The sequence below is a fragment of the Taeniopygia guttata genome, chromosome 9 (genome assembly GCF_048771995.1).
Source record: "Taeniopygia guttata chromosome 9, bTaeGut7.mat, whole genome shotgun sequence".
NCBI lineage: Eukaryota > Metazoa > Chordata > Aves > Passeriformes > Estrildidae > Taeniopygia > Taeniopygia guttata.
The window spans coordinates 8,974,505-8,995,785 of record NC_133034.1 but is presented as its reverse complement, the minus strand read 5'-3'; the positions used below and the strand labels follow the sequence as shown (position 1 = coordinate 8,995,785).

At 38.9% G+C, this 21,281-nt stretch overlaps 1 protein-coding gene across 1 annotated transcript in view; it reads left to right on the top strand.

The window, feature by feature from the left end:
• Positions 1-641: 641 nt before the first annotated feature.
• The window catches only part of FARSB (phenylalanyl-tRNA synthetase subunit beta), a 36,066-nt gene continuing 15,426 nt past the window's right edge, over positions 642-21,281 (top strand). The window contains exons 1-15 of the mRNA XM_030280348.4: positions 642-789; positions 1,776-1,831; positions 2,746-2,900; positions 3,416-3,488; positions 3,778-3,893; positions 4,329-4,479; positions 5,158-5,266; positions 7,541-7,611; positions 8,892-8,953; positions 9,040-9,091; positions 10,578-10,639; positions 11,052-11,259; positions 11,683-11,763; positions 14,748-14,840; positions 16,402-16,519. Coding sequence (XP_030136208.4) covers positions 732-789; positions 1,776-1,831; positions 2,746-2,900; positions 3,416-3,488; positions 3,778-3,893; positions 4,329-4,479; positions 5,158-5,266; positions 7,541-7,611; positions 8,892-8,953; positions 9,040-9,091; positions 10,578-10,639; positions 11,052-11,259; positions 11,683-11,763; positions 14,748-14,840; positions 16,402-16,519 — 1,465 coding nt within the window. The 5' untranslated portion in view covers positions 642-731. The remainder of the gene's footprint in view (positions 790-1,775; positions 1,832-2,745; positions 2,901-3,415; positions 3,489-3,777; positions 3,894-4,328; positions 4,480-5,157; positions 5,267-7,540; positions 7,612-8,891; positions 8,954-9,039; positions 9,092-10,577; positions 10,640-11,051; positions 11,260-11,682; positions 11,764-14,747; positions 14,841-16,401; positions 16,520-21,281) is intronic.

Genomic DNA, 21,281 nt, shown 5'->3' with positions numbered 1-21,281 from the left:
GCTCCGCCGGAGCGAGCCCCGCGCCCGCGGACCCAGCACCGCCCGCACACCCGCACCTGCGCTGCCCTGCCGGGCCGGGCGCGCTTCGCCCTCGGAGCGCCCGGGCACCCGGCACGCCGGGGCGTGCTTAAGGCTCTTACCATTAAAGAGCTTACGGAGCTGACCCAGAACTTAGAGTTCCTGCAGTGTTTGGCGTCAAGTGTTTCGGTTTTAATTACACCAGCACACGCACAGCCTCCTCCCGCCCGCGGTGTCCGTGACAGGCATCGTCAAAATAAAACTTTGCCGTGAAAAAGAAACCACCCCCCGAAACTTGCACAGCGTTGCCCCAGCTGACCCCCATTCTCCACGGGGACGGCGGCAGCACCGGGATTCACCATCCCCCGCGGGGACAGGGATAACGCTGGGTCCCTGCGCGGGACGGGGACAGCGGCACCGGGGACTCGCGCTCCCACACGGGCCGCCCGTCCCGCCCATCGCCGTGGCTGATGTCACCGCCGTAGCTGCCCGCCGCGCTGCCGGGGCTCGGTGCGCCGCCCGCCCCCTCCCCCAGGCTATGGACGGGCTCGGTGCAGCCCCACGGGCGCTCGCTCGGGCGTGGTGCGGCGGCCGTGGGGAGCGCGGGGGGCGGCGGGCGCGGCCGGAGCTCTGCGGCGGCCGCCGGCAGCGCGGCGGGAGCGCGGCGGGGCCTGGCGGCGAGCGGCGCAGGCGCAGCGCGGGCCCGGGCCGCCATGCCGACCGTCAGCGTGAAGCGGGAGCTGCTGTTCCAGGCGCTGGGCAGGAGCTACAGTGAGTGCCCGCCGTGCCCGGGACGTGCCCGCCCGGCACCGTGCTCGCCGGGTCCCATCGCCGCGGCCCCTCCGCCGCTGCCCGCCCCGGCCGGGGCGAAGCCCTGAGCTCCCACGGTGCTCCCGGCCGCGCCCTGCGTGTCCCGGGGCTGCACTGGGGCTCTCGGGAGAGCTCAGGCCTCAGAGCTCCCCTGTCGCCCGCTGCTCGGTGGCACGCCGGACACAGCCGTGGCTCAGCCGTGGCACAGCCGGGCACAGCCGTGTGTTATCCCCGGCCCCCTCAGCACATTGCCCCGACACGCACTGCTGGAGCCCAGATCTCTCGGGAAAGTGCAGCCACATCTCCGCATGGCGGGTCCTGGCTGGAGTGCCACTGTCTGTGTTAGCATCTGGTTAAACCAAGGAGAGAGAAGAGGGGGGAGCAGGCAAAGAGAGCGGTGAATAGTGTGGGTTTATTCAGTCCTTTCTTCCCGGCTCGGGAAGCAGATTTCAGCTGCCCGGCTGAAGGAGCATTCAGGACATGCAGTGGTTTTGTCCGGACGGCTCTTCAGGCAGCCCGGTGCAGATCTACACTGTCAGAACAGGGCTGTGTTACTCATGTGTTACAACGCGGTTGATGCAACCTCTGTAGAAGAGCCTGTCTGATCAGAATAGGAGCACTTGGCAGAAGCTGCCCAGTTATTCCCTTCTGATTTCATGATCTGTTTAAGCCAGAGTTGCTCTGACAGACCTGGCTGAGGAGCTGAGCTCCAAAGATCAGAAGCTCTCCCTTGTGACCGTCAGAATACCACATCAATAAATCAAATATATACTAAAGAAGCTGCTACTCAGATAAAAATATAAGGAAAAATCTTTAAATTACTTTTACCCTATTCTTTTTTTTTTCCAAAATAGCATTTCTTATTGTGTTTGAAAACATTCTAAACACACACAAAAATTAGGTCTGAAGCCTGCTTATTAACCAAAATTCACCCTGTTGTTTCACAGCGGATGAAGAATTTGATGAGCTTTGCTTTGAGTTTGGTTTGGAGCTTGATGAAATTGTAAGTAATGTTTTTATTGGTTGCTTGTTGAGTAGGTGTAGCATACTGATTTTTGGTAAGAGTTCGTCCAGCATATCCCCTGTTACAATGTTGTAATGTACTGTATTAACACAGATGTTTTGAATATGGGAAAAAACCCTCAGACTTAGAAAAGTAACTGCTTTGGAAGCAAAAGACTCCAAGATGGCATATTGCAATACTTCCTGGAGGTCAGCACTCTGTGCCTCTTGATCTTCAGTCTCAGGCACCATTTTATTTAGCAGCATAAATATGGCCACAGAACATGTATTGATCATATTTTACAAGATCTGTTAGGTTTTGTTTGATGTGCAGTCATCTGTGCAATATCCACAAAAAATATATTTGTCCTGGACATAGTTATCTGAGTTGTAACTAATATATACTTAATGTTTTAATTTAGATTCTGTACTTGGGGAGATTTGCTAGCCCTGATAACTCTGTGCAAATCTTGTTCAAATAGACCTATTTTGGTTTTGCCATTTAATTTTAATTTATTGGCTTTTTAATGACATTTATCAAAAGACATCTGAACATCATATGTTATGCTTTATTTCAGAATAAATTTGATTATGACAAGTCATTTTCCAATCTATTGCCAAATATAAGGTCTCAGATCTCTACTGGGATCTAACATCCTGAAGGTTCTTGCTTCTATAATATTTTTTCTTACAATTAAAATTTTAATACAGAATTTTTCTTTTGGTACACTGTCTTACAGTTTCTGAATTTAAGGTTTTATGTAATTTCTTGTATTTGGTGTGTCCATTTGCTGTATAAATGCAAATTACAGTGTTAAACTTCTAATTAATACAGTTTCTCCTATTATATCACTATCATACTGCTGTCAATGTTAAGATATATCAGGTTAAATCCACATTTTTGCTTAATTTTAGACATCTGAGAAGGATATTATAAGTAAAGAAAAGGGTGAAGAAAAGGCCAAGGGCGCTTCTGATGTGGTTCTCTATAAAATTGATGTTCCTGCCAACCGCTATGATCTGCTTTGCCTGGAAGGGTTGGTCCGAGGACTGCAGGTCTTTAAGGAAAGGTAAGGCAGAGTTGTGAGATTTCTGTGGTGTTTGTTGAAATATGTGTCCATTTCTGGTCAGTAAACAGAACTTCCTACCTGCTTGCATTTGGGGTATGATTACATATGTAGATGAGATTCATCAGATGTTCCTCTGGAGAGGATCTTTGCGTAACTTAAAAAGATTAGACCAGAATGTTATTGGGTTTTGTATCTGTTCTAAAATGTTCTCAATTGCTGTTCCATTTGAGACTTATCCTCTGTAAAGAACTCCTGCAGAGAAACTTCTTTGTGATACTTTGTAAGAAATACCAACACAAATAATTTATTTCCCTTTTCTGCAATGACTTTATCTTGCTGAGTTCTTCCTTTCTAGTTCAGTAATCCGGTGGCCATCCCATAAAAAAGCAGTTCTGCACAGTTAGCTAATTACATGCCAAGAAACATTACTAAGAAAGTTTTCTACATATAATTCCTGCTACATTTCTAGAATTTGCTGCATTTCAGCTACAGACTTACTCCTGTTTTTGTTTTAGGATAAATCTCCCTAGGTTTGAAAAGATAATACCAGCTGAGGGTGAAGGTCAGAGGCTGATTATCACTGAACAGGTAAAAGTGTTTACTGCACCTCTGTAAATGGATTGAGAGTTGCTGAAGCAGAAAGATCCATATCAGTATGATTTCGTAAGAGCAGTGAGACTGGAAATCTTATTTGCAGAACAAGAGCTAAAGACATTTAAATATCTCTACTAGGTGTGATCTATTCTTAGGAATGAGGAGGGGGAGGAACAATAGGCAAAATTGTTTTGGGTGAACCTAGTAGCAGGTCAAATCAAAGTTTCAGATGCAGCTCAGAGCAAATCTCTTGAAATCTGTGTGCTGTTGTTGAAAATTGCAGACTGCCCAGATCCGGCCTCACGCTGTAGCTGCCGTCCTCCGAAATATAACTTTTACCAAGGACCGGTATGACAGTTTCATCGACCTCCAAGAGAAACTGCACCAAAATATTTGCAGGTTGGTCCTTAAATTTAAAGTAACTGTAGTGTCTGTGTGTATGATTTTATCACATGTTAAAACTGCACATCCCTATTGCAGAGAGGGGGTTATGGTTATGCCAGGGAAAATCTACAGGAGCTCCCTTGATCCGTCTCATTTCCTTGCCTGTTCTTGTCTGCTGCCAATATTGTTCAACATAAATAGCTGCTACAGTTCATTCAACAGTTGAGGCAGAAGTGTTTAGCAACATTCCCATTGGATTTGCCTTGACAGTTGTGTTGCTGTTTATACTAATATTTATTAAACTGTTATTCATCAAATAATTTATAGGCTTCTCAAAATTATCCTTCTGCTTTTTCAGTAAGCTCTGTGAATGCATAGAAGTACAGAGCATCATACTCTGAGAAACTCTAAGTATTAGTAAAAACGTTATTTTGCCTTCTTTATTTCTAGGAAAAGAGCATTAGTAGCAATAGGTACCCATGACTTGGACACCATCACTGGTCCATTTACTTATACAGCCAAAGCACCTTCTGAAATTAAATTTAAGCCCTTGAGTCAATCCCAGGAGTACACAGCCTCACAAATTATGGATCTGTATAGGGTAAGTGGAATTTTTCAGACTCGTTGCACTAAGTGAGGGAGATAAATTTCCAAGGTTAAATATCTCTCATATCCTTGTTATTAGAAGTTGTTCTTACAAATAAAACACAGCTGTCTTCTGTAGCTTAACAGCCATTGAGCATTCCATATTTTGCTTATCATGTTGGTAAACATATACTGGCCCTGAAGACAAATCCTTAAGTGTCTCTGACTAAAGAGTAAGAGAGCTCAGAGAAGGAAATTAGGTTTTTGGTACAACGCATACTTATGTCATTACAACAAATATAGATTTTGACTCAAATTTAGGTATGCAATTTATTACTAAAAGTATTACAGTACTGATTTTTATCACTTTTAAGAAGAGCTCCTATAGATAAGAATATTTGGCAATGTTTGTGTGCTGTGGTGAACAAGGGTATAATTTGGACAGAATGGCCTACACGTTTGAAAGAATCCTTAAATAATCTGCAGCACTTCTGAAGAAAACCAAACATCCAGTTCTTTCATTTCACACTTTTCCTGCTGCTGGAAGGAAACACTCTTTGCTAGTAAAGTACCTAACTCTAACCCAATCTTTCCCACCTTCAAAATTCCCAGTAATCACTTACCCAAGGATTGTGGCTCTGTGGAATTTCACGGGTGAGCTGAAGTGAATTCAGTTTGTGCTTTGTTTCTCCAGACTGACAGCCACCTTCGGCACTATTTGCACCTGATTGAAAACAAGCCACGTTATCCTGTCATTTATGACAGCAATGGGGTTGTTCTGTCCATGCCACCAATCATCAATGGTAAGATGAATTTGTGACTGCTGTGTACTGTTACTGCTGTTTTGTGTGTGAGTTAATGTCTGACAGAAATGCTGATGTGTCATGGAGATTATTCTGTTTTCTTAAAATTGTTTCACTTAAAATTTCATTAGCCTTCTTTCCTTCTTTCAGTTTAAAGATAGTCAGTTTTTATTTGCTCTCTCCCTAGTCTGCTAGTGTTCTTTTTTCTCATCTTTATCAGAAGGGTGTAAAAGTCCTACTGCAAACCTTTGCATTGAGCCTCTCATACTGTTCTCCAGCTCAATAAAGTTCCTTGTGACTGGAACTTTTGTTAGGAAAGCATTTTATTTAGGTAAAAGAAGCCGGCAAAAACTTATTTTGTAAACTGTTAATGGTAGATGCAACTTTGTACTCCATTTTATGAGGTCACAGCAAGGAACTTACCAGCCGTGGGAAGTATTTTTTTATGGATACTATTGCTGTCACATGTTGTACTATGACGACAATGACACAAAATTGTTTCAGGAGACTTAAATTGCTTAAAAAGAATAAATTGGTCTAGACTTTTTTTGCATTGTTTCTAAATATGGATTTCCTCTGAATGCAAAAGAAACCATGGGTGATTTTTGAGAACCAGATTAACTGAAGCCATTTAATGGCATGACAATAATCACTCCTTAAATAAAGATAATTCAGTATACCTTTGTACTGAAATATAGGTCAGGAATCAGTAGATTTCCCTACACTGACCAATAAATCAATAAATCTGCAGTGATAATCTCTTTGGATGTATGCTTCCTAATAGACCTTATCCAGCTAACCCAAATCTTCTTAAAAGGCAGCTAAATCTCTCTGGCAGGGACTGGTAACAGTAACTGTTCGGAATTGGTGGTGTCAACCACTGTGCCTGGTCCTTCTTTGTTAGGCTCCTTCCAATTTAGGGGTATTCCATGAATAAGCACTCCATATTGTTTATATTTTGTCAATTAAAAAGGTTGAGCTAAATTTAACACCTACCTCTGCTTTAGAGAATAGTATCAAAGAGAGGTTTCCAGGTCAGAGGTGCTTTTTAAACAGATAATGCAATGTAAACATCTGTATTGTTGTTTGGATTATCTACAAGCACTGAAGTGAAGGCTTGTGTTTGCTTTGAAACAAATCCAGAGATGCTGACTATATTCCATCTGCAAAGAGATACAGCACAGCAGCTGTAAGAGAGTACAAGATCCCTCAGTCCTAGGATCTGTGCTGACTTCAGTCTGGCTGTGACCTCATTTCTCACATAGGAAACTAAAACAGAGAAGCTAAGTCAGGGTCAAACAAAGGAAGCAGGAATTCCCATGTATATCCTAATGCTTTATTTGGCTCTGGTGGGGTGCATCTGCATTAATGAATGGTTCAAGGAAAGACCAGAAGGACAGAGAGGCTGGATTTGAAATGATCCCACATGGTTCTAGCGCTCTGTGTGCCCATTCCTGCATGGTTCCCAGCCATGGAATTTACTCCAGGTGTGCACTGCCCATCTTACCTAACAGGCAGAATGAGATCTCAGTACAGCTGCTCCAGATTGCTTGTGCCGTACTAACAGACCCCACTTTTGTAGGGAACCATCTACTGAGGGCCTTCACATCCAGTTTGCAAAAGAGACACTTCAGGTGCTTCTTTCAGACAAGAAAATTCTTGAATGCAACAGGGATTTGCTTCAGTACACACATCATAGTTCCCAGTATAGACAGAGCAAATTCATGCCGAGGAGGGACCCATACTAGGACCTAAATCACTTCTGTAGAGCAACCTATAGGGTATCAGCAGTGTCAGGAGACCACAGAATGACTATTGATAGTCATTAGTCTAAATCACTTTTTAAAAACCACTTTACTTGTTCCTGCCCAAGGAAATGACATACATCACACATGTGATGGGAATGTGAGACTGAACCCAGGGGAGATGGGACGCTGTGGCAGTGCAGAGCCCTTTGCTAACAGCAGATGGCCACTGTTCTGATAGCTGGCTTTTCCAGCTGGGTGCCAGGATACCTGAAGATCCCTGTGTCTTGCAGTGTAGAGCATAATCCAGTCAGTGTGTCTCATCTGCCTCTTTCCGTTTCTTTGATTCATAAATTCAAACATAAAAAGAGCTGATATTCTGCCAAAAAACTGTTAGTGTTGGTGGAGTAGATCGTGGCTTTTTTAAACTGTGAAAGATGACAATGATCTTTCTGACACAAAATCAGTATCAGTGCTATTGCAATAAAACTAATATTTCTTAACATGTTTTTGTTTTCACATGTTTTAGGAGAGCATTCAAAAATAAGGCTAAATACCAGAAATGTGTTTATTGAATGCACAGGCACAGATATTACAAAGGTAAATTAATCTTTCCTGCTTTTGATATGCTTTAATATAATTGTTTTCCCTTTGGATAATAGAGCTTCAATACAAAGACCTAAATCAACAAGGCATTTCTTGTATGGAGCCAATCTTCCAATACAAAAGTTGTAGGACTATGGAATTCCCTGGAAACAATTTCATGCTTGCTCTATAGATAGCATTGTGTTTTCAGTGAATTTGACACTAAGTGTTCAGCTTGTATGAGAAAATAATTCAAGTAAATTAGAGACTGTTTGTTCTTTTTGAGTACTTTTTCCAAATCTGAAAGGCTTAGAAAAGAGTTAAATTTACTAAGACTTCCTCTTTTGGCAGAATACTATCTGTAAATATTCATTTTGTCTCCTACTGAAAATTTGGTCTGAGGGAAGAATGACAAGGATTTTTCCACTTAGTTATCTTTATCAAGCAGGGATACTGTGCAAATAATTGCTAAATTCAAGTCTTTCCATATGCAAATTCTGTAACTCAAAGCTGAAGCATGAAAGCCAAGGAGCGATAATTGCCTGTTCTTGAATACAGGTTGTGCATTCATTGATAGCTTCTGAAAATGTGTAACTTGATGCTTATGAGCAAAACTGCTTTTAACTTACTCTACTACAAAATGGTATGTTAACAGCACAAATAAATTTGCATGTTGGGGAGTGGCTTCTAAGCAAACTAATAAATAACTATTTCTTGCTACTGCCTGTCTTGATAGTAAAATTAAATATAGTGTTGTTCTGTTTCCATGAAGGAAATTACACTGTCAGGGATCAAAAAAATCCCTTTGTGGACTGAGAAGTTCACCTGAATCTCATTATTATTTTCCATTATACTAACCTCTTAAAATATTAACTGTAAAACAAAAAAAAAAAATTGCAGACAAGGTTATTTGATAATGTATTGCTAAACAATGCAGTCCTTCAGCCTCTCCATTCTCACTTGAACTTCAGTAAAATATCTAATTAGACAGGTTAGGAAGACCCAGTTCTAAATGGTAATAAAAACCCTGTGTTTCTAAAGAATAGAGTCTAAAAAAGATACACAAGGACTTTAGAACCTTGAAAACCAAAAATTTTCAAGCTTTTGCACAAATGTCTGCATCACAAGGAAAATATTTTTTAAAATTCAGTCTAGTATTCTAGACTGCTAGGAAATTAGAATAGAATGAAGAGGGTGTAAGATGAGATTTTCCCCTGTTTCTTGTTAAGATATTTTGTCTACTTCAGCACACGTAGATGACAAATTTCAATGTGATTATTATGTTTGCTTTGTAGGCAAAAATTGTTCTTGATACTATAGTCACGATGTTCAGTGAATATTGTGAGAAGCCATTCACGTGAGTATAAATCTCCAGGCAGAGGGATATTACATTTAGGGCACGTGTTAAAAACAGTTTTACTTATATTTTTCCGTCTCTCTCAGTGTTGAAGCAGTAGAAGTGGTGTGTCCCAATGGGAAGACCCACATCTATCCGGTAAGCACAGCATTGGGATATCTCTGTGTCCTCAGACAGAGGGCTTGATGTACTAAAGTCTGGTGATAGTGACATTGTTTCCTTTTCCTGCAGTGGCAGCATGTGCTGGTTCTGAAGTGTAGTGTAAAAACCGCAGCTTGGGCTTTCTCTATATTAGTGAGTCAGAACCTCCTCTAACCCCATGAAAAATAATTCCAGCTCCAGCTTCTTCTTGTCAAGAAAAGTCATTCTGAAGCTCCATTGAATTATGATGAGGTTAAAAATACCCTACTATGGTTTAGAGTGCCTGTGATAGGAACCTTTTCAGGAACAAGTAAAGATTGCAATCAAAGGTCACCATCTGTGTCTAAAGCTTTTAAAACCTGTATGTTCCAAATCAGGAAAAATGAATGCAGGAAAAGGACCTTCAGCCTTAAGCCTGTGGACAACTGAAATCAGCCTCAGTATAATGTACTTATCAGATCTGGAAGCTTTAATGCCCTTCAGTTAAAATAACCTTGTAACACTGCATTTTTCAGTCTCTCACTTTACAGACACCAGCCATGTAAAGGTCTAAAAGGCAGAATGTTGACTTCAAGTTCATTTCAGAGGCCCAGATAGATCTGTTCCCAGTAATGGAGTCTCACATTTTTATTCTCTTAATAAGTATAAAGAAAGCAATTCCTCCTGTTTCCTGAAAGTAACTGAAGACAGATCTGGTTGAGTTCACAAAATCAGATATACCAAGGGAGTACAAACTGTTCAGATGGAAAGAAACTTATTTTTGCTGAGAGGTTTTCTAGTGTCATTTTAGCTTTTTCTTTTCACAATGTCAGAGGTAAGATGTAGAATCCTGAAAAGATATCCAGCAAAACAGAAATCTCTGCAGTAACCAAAGCAGCTTCCTAGATAAAATAGAGAAAAAAACCCCCAAGTTTCAGATGCTATGGTTTTTAAGGATTTTTATACCAAGAATTTTAGAAAAACATGAAATACATAAATACATATAAAATATCTTCCTTAAATACATTGCACACTTGCTAAGTAAAATACTGGTAGGTATTTATGTGCCAATATAAAATACAAAGTTTTCCTTCATTTTCCTCCTAAAAGTCATTTGATTTATACAAGACCATGAGATTTCATGCATGAGCATTCTGTGCTTTAGGGCTTTGACTTAGGATGAACTCACCAGAAACTCACCAGAAACTTTCAGTGACTCTGTTACTTGCACATATCAGAAATTATCGGAAGTTTCAATAACGGGGATTTCATGCTGCATTCACCCTTCCAGCTTAACCAAGAACAGCTTTTGCATCGCATACTAGAGTATATTTTCAACAATCCTATTAACTTTAGAATGCTAAATATAGCCTAATATTCCACGTTTGTCTTCTGTGGGTGTCATTTTAGTATGGCAATTAGAAGCTAGATTACTGAGATTGAATCCTCTTAGGTAGAAATGAGAGGCACTGTATGTGCTTAAAATCTTTGTCTTTCTGTTTAGGAGCTGGCTTATCGAACAGAGAAGGTGAAACCTGAATACATAAACAAGAAAGTAGGAATCAGGTGGGTTACTGCAAATGAGAACAGTTTTTATTAACCATAACAAAGGTACTAGAAGACATTGATTATTACATTGTTTTAAAAATGTTTAGACTTGGTGATTTTTTTTTTTAATTTCTCAAAAATTCAGGGGTTATCTTGGGCAATTAAATTGACGCTAACAGAGTCCCCTACTTCAGAGAAAATTAATAACTATTTATGGCTTCACACAACTGTTATGAAGTAAAGGAAAATGAGCATCTCATGAGTGAGATTCTGAGCTAGTTCTGTTTGAATGCTAGGTCTGTGTATAGTGCACAAAGCACTTGCAGATTGTTCAGGATATGAGGCAATGCAGAAAAAAACATTATTACTTTACAAAGCCAGTCAATACAGTGCAAAATCCATAAATGACCACTCTCTTGTTTTGTTTCAGTGAATCTCCATCAAGCCTGGCAAAGCTGCTGACTAGGATGTGTTTGAAGTCACACGTCACAGGGAATGGGAACCATATAGAGATTGAAATCCCTCCTACCAGAGCAGACATTATCCATGCCTGTGATATCGTAGAAGATGCAGCAATAGCTTATGGTTATAACAACATTCAGATGGTGATTCCGAAAACGTACACCATAGCTAATCAAGTAAGATTGCCCCTTCAAATGAATGCTCTGTTGTCAGTAAATGACTGCTGCATGCCAGAAGGGCTTTGGGGAAAACAGAACCTAGGAATTAAATATTTTGACATGCTTTGCCTTGAGAAGTATTTACCATGGATGGGATACAAAACAGATGCCCCACTGATTTGAATAAGTCTAAGACCAGTGGTTGCTGGTACTTGAAAAAAGACAGGGTTTAAGTAGGGAGCCCGTATTAAATCTCTAATTGGGAGATTCATTTCCTCAGGCAAGCCTAAAGGCAGCTGGCTAATGCTTTCAAAAATTTTAAGCACACAAACATAGTCCCTCCCTAGTGAATTCACCATCATGTAACAGGCAGAATCACCTCGGGAAAGACTAGCAAAATGCTTTTAGATGGAAGCTGAAAACTGTTTTGTTTCATTTTAGCTCCCCCTCAATAAGTTCACAGAACTTCTGAGAGTGGACTTGGCAGCTGCTGGATTCACTGAAGCACTCACTTTTGCCCTGGTATATTACATTGATTTTATATTTTTCTTAATTGCACATTTGAACAGTGATGCAATCAAAACTGCAGAGGGTGGTCTGAGGATATGTTATTGTATAAATGTACCAGCATCATCCAGTACTGTTTTGGCAGCTAATTGTTTACTAGGGCTGTGGAATCACAGTATAATATTTGGTGAGTTTGTAGGTCAGAGAAATTAAATGAGTCACTGTTAATGTGGTATGTAGTTCTAAGTATAGAGAGGGAAATAGCTGCTGAAGGACTGGTTTTAGTTTAACTTGATAGGATGAAATTGTAAGACAGCAAATCTCTCTCAAGACTCTGGTCACCAGATGTGAAATTCATTGTAATTCAATAATCTGGAAAAACAACATGAAAATTTAGTACTTTGTGATGGGTATTCCTACAGTGTATTGAGATTTACCTGTTCCTGTATTTTTCTTTAGTATTGTCACTTGTCCATGATTCCTTGCATTAGATAATTTCAGTCTGCAAAGAGCTTATTTTAAGAATACCCATAAAAAAGTTACACAGATACTAAAGGGGCAGGCTTTGTAAATTTCACTACAGGTAGGGTTTTGAATATAGATAACAAATAGATATATAGTATATAGATAACAAATATAGATTAAAAATATAGTATTGTTGTCACTGGGTTTAGGTATGATTTGTTACAACCATGCCAGTAGTCTTTGACCAAGAATTAGGACTCTGAAGCAACTAGTGCCACTGTGGTACTAACTGATGCCATAATTTGTACTATGGAAATTATACAGCAGGATTGTTATGCTGAAACAGAAGTACGGTAGGAAACAACATCTCTGTCATGGCCACTTGCTCATACCCCTTAGCTGTGAACTGGATCAGAGAACCTGATCTGCTATTAAAAACAAAGATGTTAAATATGCTCCTATGCCCTCCAACTGTCCATATGGAAATGTCCATATATGGAGACTGGCATAGGCACCTATTGAAAATATACTATACATTTAAAAATTCTTTTCTGTTGCAAGATCTGCTCAGAGCCTTTGCCTGGATGTCCAGTTTGTGCACATTTTAGCATATGAGGAGCTATGATCACATGTTCTGTTAAAGTCTCTGTGGAACTTGTCAACTGCTTCTTGAACCTAAAACTTACTAGATGGCCAGAGGTAGAAATCCATGAAAATACACAACCTCTTAAGATAAGAGAGAGCGATCTGCTCACAGATTCTTTTTCACTAATTTAGTCAGATATTTTAACATGCAGCATTTTAGGCTCCTAAAATACTTCTGATAGTTGAAAAATTCAGCTATTGCAACCAGATTTGGTAATTTGAATGGACTGAATAAAATTTTAACACCTTCAGATTTCACAGAACTTCAAAAGCAAAATTTGGTCTCATTCTAAAAAATATATTCCAGTTTTAATATTTGGTTATTAACTCAAGTAACCAGGACAATAAGTAGTATTGTGCTGCAGTGCTAATATCTGACAGAGGTATTCATTCAGGCCTGTGGTTACTAACATGTTGAGGAAACAGTACATATAGTCAAGCTTTTAAATTTTTTCTTTATTCAATAATATTATTATCCAAAATTAATATTTCCTAATTCATTATTAATTTTTGAGTGCTGCACTCCTGCTTGATTCTTTGAACACATAGTTCATTTTTTTCAGCTCCAAATAGGTAGTGTGTCTGGAATATTTAATATCTTACATTGCTACAACTGAGAACCTTTATGAACTGCAACAGCAGAATTTTTGAAGGTCATGCATTGTGTCATGGTATCACATTTCATATTTGTATTTCTGCTGTGGCAGGATGAAACTCACATTCTGCTGTGTCCCCAGCACTTTATTAAGTGAGGCTTATGACTTTGATAACTTTGATATAATTTATGCTACAACATTCTGTACCCCAGTGTTACATGATAAACACTACTTGTGTATTTGTGCACTCAGTCTGTTTCTTGGGTAGAGCTCCAAATTACACTTGTACACAATAACATTGTCTTCTGTGAGGAGCTCCAGTTTAGCCAGAATCTATGTAGTTAAATCACAGTAACATGCTTTAGATAGACATCTGAAAAGTGTTTAACACAGTTCTCTCCTCCTAAATTCAGCATTCCTTGTGTTATTTGGGATTTTTTTTAATGATTATTCAATAATCCACTTTTTCAGATGGCATCATCTGCTCATTTTTCTCGCAGTTGGTCTATCAATACAATTTGTGAGTGCTGCCAATGCAAAGGGAACACTTCTGGGGGACTGCAGTACGCAGGCAAATCCTCAATTACAAGACTAATCTGCTTCTGGTTTCCTTATTACTCTAATAAAGCTATAAATTCTGGAAATCTGAAGTGTGGATCTTAGAAGTAGCATCTATTGCAGTACATGCACAGACAATGGCTGAGCCTGATAAAGTGAATGCATATTGTTCTACCAACTAGCTTAAAAATACACCTTTAGAATACAGGGTTTAAAAACACTTCAATCCCAAAAGCTGAACAAACTACAAGAATCTTATGCAGCTCTGAAAGTTGAAGCTGGGCTATATGAGCTGTTTTTCATAGACAGTACTGTACTTTGTATAAGTGTCCATCAAGGGATTGTTTTACTTTTTGTGAAAAAACAAATACCAGTCCCTCTACAAGAGCTATTTTCAGAATAAAATACTTCACCCAGTGCAAATCAGGCTGCAGAATCTGAGCCTGTTTTTAAAATAAATGGCAACAATCCATGACAGAAGCCTAAACAAGCTGTTGCTTTTTTTTTTTTTTAACCCAGCTTTATTTTATTTAGTAATTAACATTTGCAAATAAACCAGTTTGCCTACTTAGACTTAAGACTAGGGCTTAATTTGTATTATGAGTGTTACGTGTGAGAGGCCATATTATGGGGCAGTGCTACAATTCCATTGTTCATTCTTGATATCAGATTTCATCACTGGCTTACTGTCTGTTTTAACCACTTGACCTTGACAGGTTTTTGTCTCATTTTCAGTGTTCTCAAGAAGATATTGCAGATAAACTTCGCACGGACATCTCTGCAACAAAGGCCGTGCGCATAGCAAACCCCAAAACAGCAGAATTTCAGGTGAGGTCATTTACATTTTGAAAGCAATATTCCCATGGATTCAATATTTAAAGAGGAAAGAAAGGGACCTACAGGAAATGAAATTCATTAACTATAAAGTAAGGAAATAAAATTTATAAACTATAAATTCCTGCATTAAAAAGCTTTGTCTATTTATGTTCTGAACATGTCATCTTCTGTTACTCCACTGTTACTTCTGTTACAGAAGAGAAATCTCTCTTCTGCTGTGAAATACTATCAGCTTTTCAAGAAAGCAAAGTACCATGCTCTGTGTGTCAGAATATGGCAAAACTGAGCAGCCTTATTTTAGAAAATCCCAGATGGTTAATCAACACCCTTATCTAGAAAATCTATTCAGCATAGAAGGAACTATTAGACTTGCCAATCTCTAAACATCCTGAGCTTTGGGCAGGAAACATTTGGGTTGTTTTTTTTTAAATACTGATCATTATTACTCTTGGTTTTGTTTTGTTGTTTTTTTTTTTAATTCTGTGATGTTCTTGAAGAAATTAATATTTCTTTCTAGATAATTTGATCTTAGCTAGAGCAGAAAGTGAGAGCTCAATTATGGTATTCTTAACAATTCTGAAAATACCAAATAGTGTTCCCATAGGTTTTATATTTCTTTTCAAGAGTGTTGTTGGTTTTTTTTAAGATGCTTTCTTTAGCTTACCAGGACATAAATTGAGAGGCCCCTTTATTTTTTTCTTTCTAGCCTAGGAAACACAAAGATAAACTCACTTTAGAAAGGTTTTGAAAAGTTTCAGGAGTCTGTGAGGTATGAGTATTTTGTGATTGTGGTTTTTTTTCCCTTAAGACCTTCAGTACATCTGATTTCTCAGAGTTTCTGAAATACCTTCCTAGGTATTATGTCTAATATTGATGACAGTCTTCTGCTGCTCTGAGATTCAAGAACAGAAATTTTGCACACCTTCTACTGTTGGAACTTGTTCACACCATTACTACCTGTTCATTTCTATCATTTAGCATGGTGATTACAGTGAGAAATATAGAATGTACCCCCAACAAACAATAAAGTGTGAATAAAAAGAGAAAATATGGCAGCCCCTCTAGCCAGATACAATTTCAGACTCCTGTTCATGCAAGACTGCAGGCCTTTGCAGTAGCAGTGCTGCTAAGCAGGGTTACATAGCATTTTCCTATAGTATAAAGGCAACATTTTAAATAACACTTGATATTTCTAAAACTGCACTTAGAATTTGCCTTTATTATAAGTGAGAGTAAATTTATGGGAATTTTTTTCAATTTCTGTATTCTTTTTTTCTATGCTGCACTGCAACTCAGCCACCTGTAAAATGGTACCAGTTCTTAAGCTCACTTATAAACTCTTTGAGAAAATGCAGCATATAGAATATGGAGAAAATGTACATTTCCCGGTTTAAAAATTCTAAATCAAAGTTGCTTAAACATAAGAGATAAGTGCAGTATTTGCAGTTGACTACTTTTAAATTCTTGTTATGAATGGACAAAACAAAAAAAATGAAGAAAACGAGATATTCTGGAAGGTATTTGACTTGCAGCATCTCTGTTTGTCCTGCAGGTGGCACGTACAACCCTCCTTCCTGGGCTGCTGAAAACTATTGCTGCCAACAGAAAGATGCCCTTGCCTCTCAAACTCTTTGAGATTTCTGATGTTGTAGTAAAAGATCCTAATACAGGTAAGAAGAGAAGGTTCCTCAGAATCTTTGATAATGGAAATACATTTACATACCAAATAGTAATAGTAAGTAAATCTGTATTCCCTTTTGCCTATTTTAGGCATTTCCATAATAATAGTGATGCTATACTACAATGGGGTTTTGTATTAATGTGCACAGCACAAGATTTAAGAGCTTTGTTTACAGGCTGGATTTTAGAGTGGCAGGAAACATTGTTCATCTTAGTTGCTCTCTCAAAAGTGCAGGGAGATACACTGCAGCTGTTTTTAGGCACCTAAATATTCCTTAAAATCTGTCACAGATACTGAAAAACTGCAAACACAAACACAAGACAATTTTGCAGCAAAAAGTAATCTGCTCTAAATTGCTTGTGTTGGTGTGCCTATTTTTCTTAATCTTGTGTTCCTTTGTATTCCTATCAGGAATGTAATTTATATTCTTATCGGGAATGTATCTCATGAGAGAAACAACCTGCTGGGAGTGTTTGCAAGTGGCACAAACCCTGGAAAGCAGAAATAGCAAAGGCATGCTGTTGTTACAGTTCTAGAGCCTGTTTAGGCCACTGCAGTCCCAGTGATGTGCAGGGCTGTGCCAGCTGGAAAGCAGAATGTCTCGAGCCTGGGAAGAGCAGGTTTGATTTATAGGCAGATTCTATCCCAGAGAGCAGTTACTCAGAGGAAGATTTTGGTGTCAGTGTGTCTCAACATGAATTCCTTCTCCATCACCTTTAAACAGGTTTGCTTGTATTTGTTCTCTCAGATTATTTTCTGAGAAGCTGATAATTGGTAGCAGAGATACAGGGTAGAGAATGGAAAATTCTGTGTAAAAAACTGTATCCATAAATATAAAGCTCTACAGTATAAAATTTGCTCTCTCATTAATAAAAATATTGTCCTTATCTTTCCATGTCATCCAACTATGCTAAGAAAGCATGGCTGCACTGGCCATTTTATCTTAATTGTTTTAAGTGAAACAGGCAAAGCAGCTCTTCACTTTCCAAAAGCTTCAGTGAAATCCTTCCTGTGTTTTGGGGCCTCTTTCCACTGATTTCCCTGTATATGATCAAAATGTTAAATTACCTTTATCTGGAAAAATATATCACAATATAATGAACTGTAAGAACAGATTTTTATATGTTAAAAATTAGCTTAAATTTTACTGATTCAAGTCTTTATCTATGGTATATTGAGAGAGGAGTGCCCAAGCTACAACTTATGAGAGGAGTTGAATGGAGTTTTGCCTCAGTAAAAAGGCTGACATTACTTTAAATTCAGTGGTAGCAATGGTTCTGTTGCTTCATTATCTGGTTTCAGATTTTAGTGGTGGTGTTTAAAGTATCTTGAATCTGCAAACCAAAGTTTTATATAAGGCCTAAACAAAATGGCAAGTAAATTGCTTTGGTGATGAATTTAATTGGTAGATTACCTTTTTTCCTTTTTGAAGGAAAAAAGAGCCTTGCCAAGCAAAACAAGCAGTTTTAGCAAACCATGTAGGCTCTTTTTTATTAAATACAGACAGTTTGGTGGTGCAGCTCATTCCTTGTTGGGCATGCAGTTAGCTAGAATGCAAAAAACATGGGACAGATGGCAGAATAGCATCAGCATTCTTTAGAACCAAGAGTGGGGCTGTTTATCTTGGACTAAGGAGCACATTTACTCTGGCATTATAAAGTTTATGAGTTAAATTGTTACTTTTATTTCAGGTTTGTCAAGTGCAGCATTTGAAAGCTTTCATTTATGTGGATGGCTGCTTAACAGTTTTATAAAGAATGATTTTATGGTGTACTTAATTTTGATGGGAATCATTGCAACAGACAAAGACATCTGAGGCAGCAGCTTTGTGCAGTCTGCTCTTGAGCCCTTAAGACTGTGAAAATATCTGAAATGGGTTTTAATCTTGTGTTTAGAATATACTACTGTCTTCCCCAAACTGACTTCCAAAATTAAATTTGCTTAATAAAAAGTTTGGAGAGGGGAGGTGGTGGAGAAAGGCAAACATTAAAAAATGTAGGGTTGTCCTCTCACATATGGAATGAGATTTCTTGCACAAGGCTTATGTCATCAGACTGACTTAATTTAATTTTATTATTTCATGATTTTGGCATGCAGAATTCCCAATTAATAATTTCAAAAGTATGGGTCAAAAGAGTACTGACATTAACTGTATTTGAAATGGCATCTTGCAGTCATCCATGTGTAAATGAACCTAGCTCTTTTAAACATGCTGGGTTCTAATAAAGTGCACAGAACTTGTGCTTACCAAGGTGAACTGAATATATTTCTCTTCAGACTTACCTGACAGAAAGTTCTGATGTATTAAATTAGCAAAATGTGTGCCAGATTTAATATAACTAAATGGAACCAAATCTGAGCAAAACTGGTTTTTCTCAGGGCAGAAGGAAACATGCTGATATTGAATATGTTGTACAGCATTTGTGTGAGTAATTTGTAGCACTAGGTAGTCACTTCTGTAGGATGGTTACACTAGTTTAGGGTGTAAATCAGCACCTTTGCCACCATGCCCTTTTTCTCACCACAACAAAAGAAATTAATCCATTAGAAAATCACCTCTGACCAGTGATCTTGGAGAATTTGGCAAGCTTATGGTTGCACACATTTAGCGCAATTTACATCATCTGTGAATACAGCTGCTGCCACCTTTTGAAGCGTATTTCCAACTGTCTGGAAGTGTTGGTTATCTGCAGAAAATAGTTTGGGAGGCTAAAAGACAAGTTTGCACGAGCAGGTGTCCCTTTTCAGATCACCAGGTCATTTTTCTGAAGCAGCTCTAATTTGCAAGGGAACAGTGTACAACGTTGCTTTATGTTCCTCTGCACTCTTTTGGCTCACATATTCCTAAGCAGCTGCCCATCCTTTGGATTATTTTTCAGCAGCATCCCCAGGAAGTGCTTTGAAGTCTCAGCAATATATACACACATATATATATTTATGTATAATTTGGGTTGACATACTTGGCAAGCTCACTTGAAAGATAGAAATGTTTCATGGCATGACATGGGAGCTATTAAGTGACTTATAAAGAACTGAAGCATTTCTAACGTCTGCCAGCTTTTGCCTACAATTCCCAATATCTTTTTTTCCTTCCTATCACTTGTGGTGAATGAACTTCCTCTGTTGTGATAGAACTCTGTAAAGGAGTAAGTTTTTTAACACTTGAAAAAAAACCAACCTTTTCCAAAGATTCCTAAAATTGAAAACATGAAGTATAAAAAATGTTGTGTATGTTTGTTTTTGATGCTTTAGTTAAGAACTCTGCTTTGAAGGCACCACTGACTATCTTAATAATAATGAAATTAAAATTCAGAGAGTTGTCACAAAATGTGCTACCATAATTACTCATTTAAAAAAATTAAAAGAAACCATTCTACTGAAGCTCTAGTCCAAAGAACATGCTGTCTTAGGGAAGGAAAAATATTTTTTTCTATTCTGTTGCTCAGTATAACATGAAAATAAATTATTGACCATCTATGACTGCACTACTTGTTGGTATCTTAGTAGAGCTGGGAAACAGAAACACATGTGACACCCACAGAGAGCAGCCAGAGTGCTCAAAAGACCCAAAACCAGACACTGCATTTATTGATATTTTTCCCCTGTAGTTTCCTGCGCTGCCATTTTAACTTCAGGATTGGATTCTTCAGCATTATTTAACACTGCACATTATTATAATGACAGGAAAAAAACCATTGAGTGACAAATTGCAGACTTACTGCCACAGTAATTTCAGCTTTCAGTGACTGATGAGAGAACTTGCAGCTGTGGTACTGAGTAGCTAGCCTAGAAATTTTGAATGACTTCTGTCTCTAAAAGGCTGAGCTTTTATCTTGTGTGTAGGCTCTGCTCCTCTGCTTTACTGTCTGGTTTAACCTGTATATTTCTGGTCACTCAAATGTTTTCCTGTTTAGTTCCTGACAGATTTTTTTGTCACTAAATGTTTAGCTGGAGCAAATAAACAAGACATAAATTTCATTCAGTCTCTAATTTCTCATGTGGTAGGTTAATGCCCTGGCTGTAACTCCAGCTAGAAGTGCTTGCCAGAGCAGAAGCAGGAGAGCTTCTGAGGTAGAAGTGGGTAATGCTGCCAGAGGGCTCCCCTGCTCTATGGCCACGAGCAGCTCAGGGATTTCCCAGCATAAATGTGCTTCTTTGTAGTAAGAAGCAGTGGATTTATCAGCTATGGTCTCCATCTGCCTCCCCAGAGCTGTGTAAACTTCTGGCATCCACAAACTCCTGTGGTGAAGAAGTTTCACTGCCTAACTCTATGCTACCTGAAAAATCCTTTCCTTTTCTTGTTTTTTTGAGCTTGCTTCCTGTTGACTTGATCAAAGTGCTGAAACCCATGATTAGTAAAGCCTCAAAAGTCCCACTAATCCTAGACAGTGTGCATTGCAGTGGGGTAGCCTCAAGGAACAAGTGTAACAACATGCTACTACATACTCATTCTGAAAATTCAATAAAAAGGGAAACACATTTTGCTGAAATCGGTAATGTCAGAAAGCATAAGGTACGGGTTTGACTTAAGGAATTGTCCAAAGTGGGAGATACTTATGTCACTGTCTTGAGTTTGTGCAGTGTAGCACATTTTTCATAATCACTTGGTTGCAAGGGTGTCCAAGATTATCCCAGAAGCATCTGTTGTGATTTGGGAACCTCTGTGAATTGAGATCTTTTCACAGATCACCATGTTAACATAATTAAAACTAATTTCAGGTTGTGGGCTGATTGTTTTGTGCTGGCAGTTG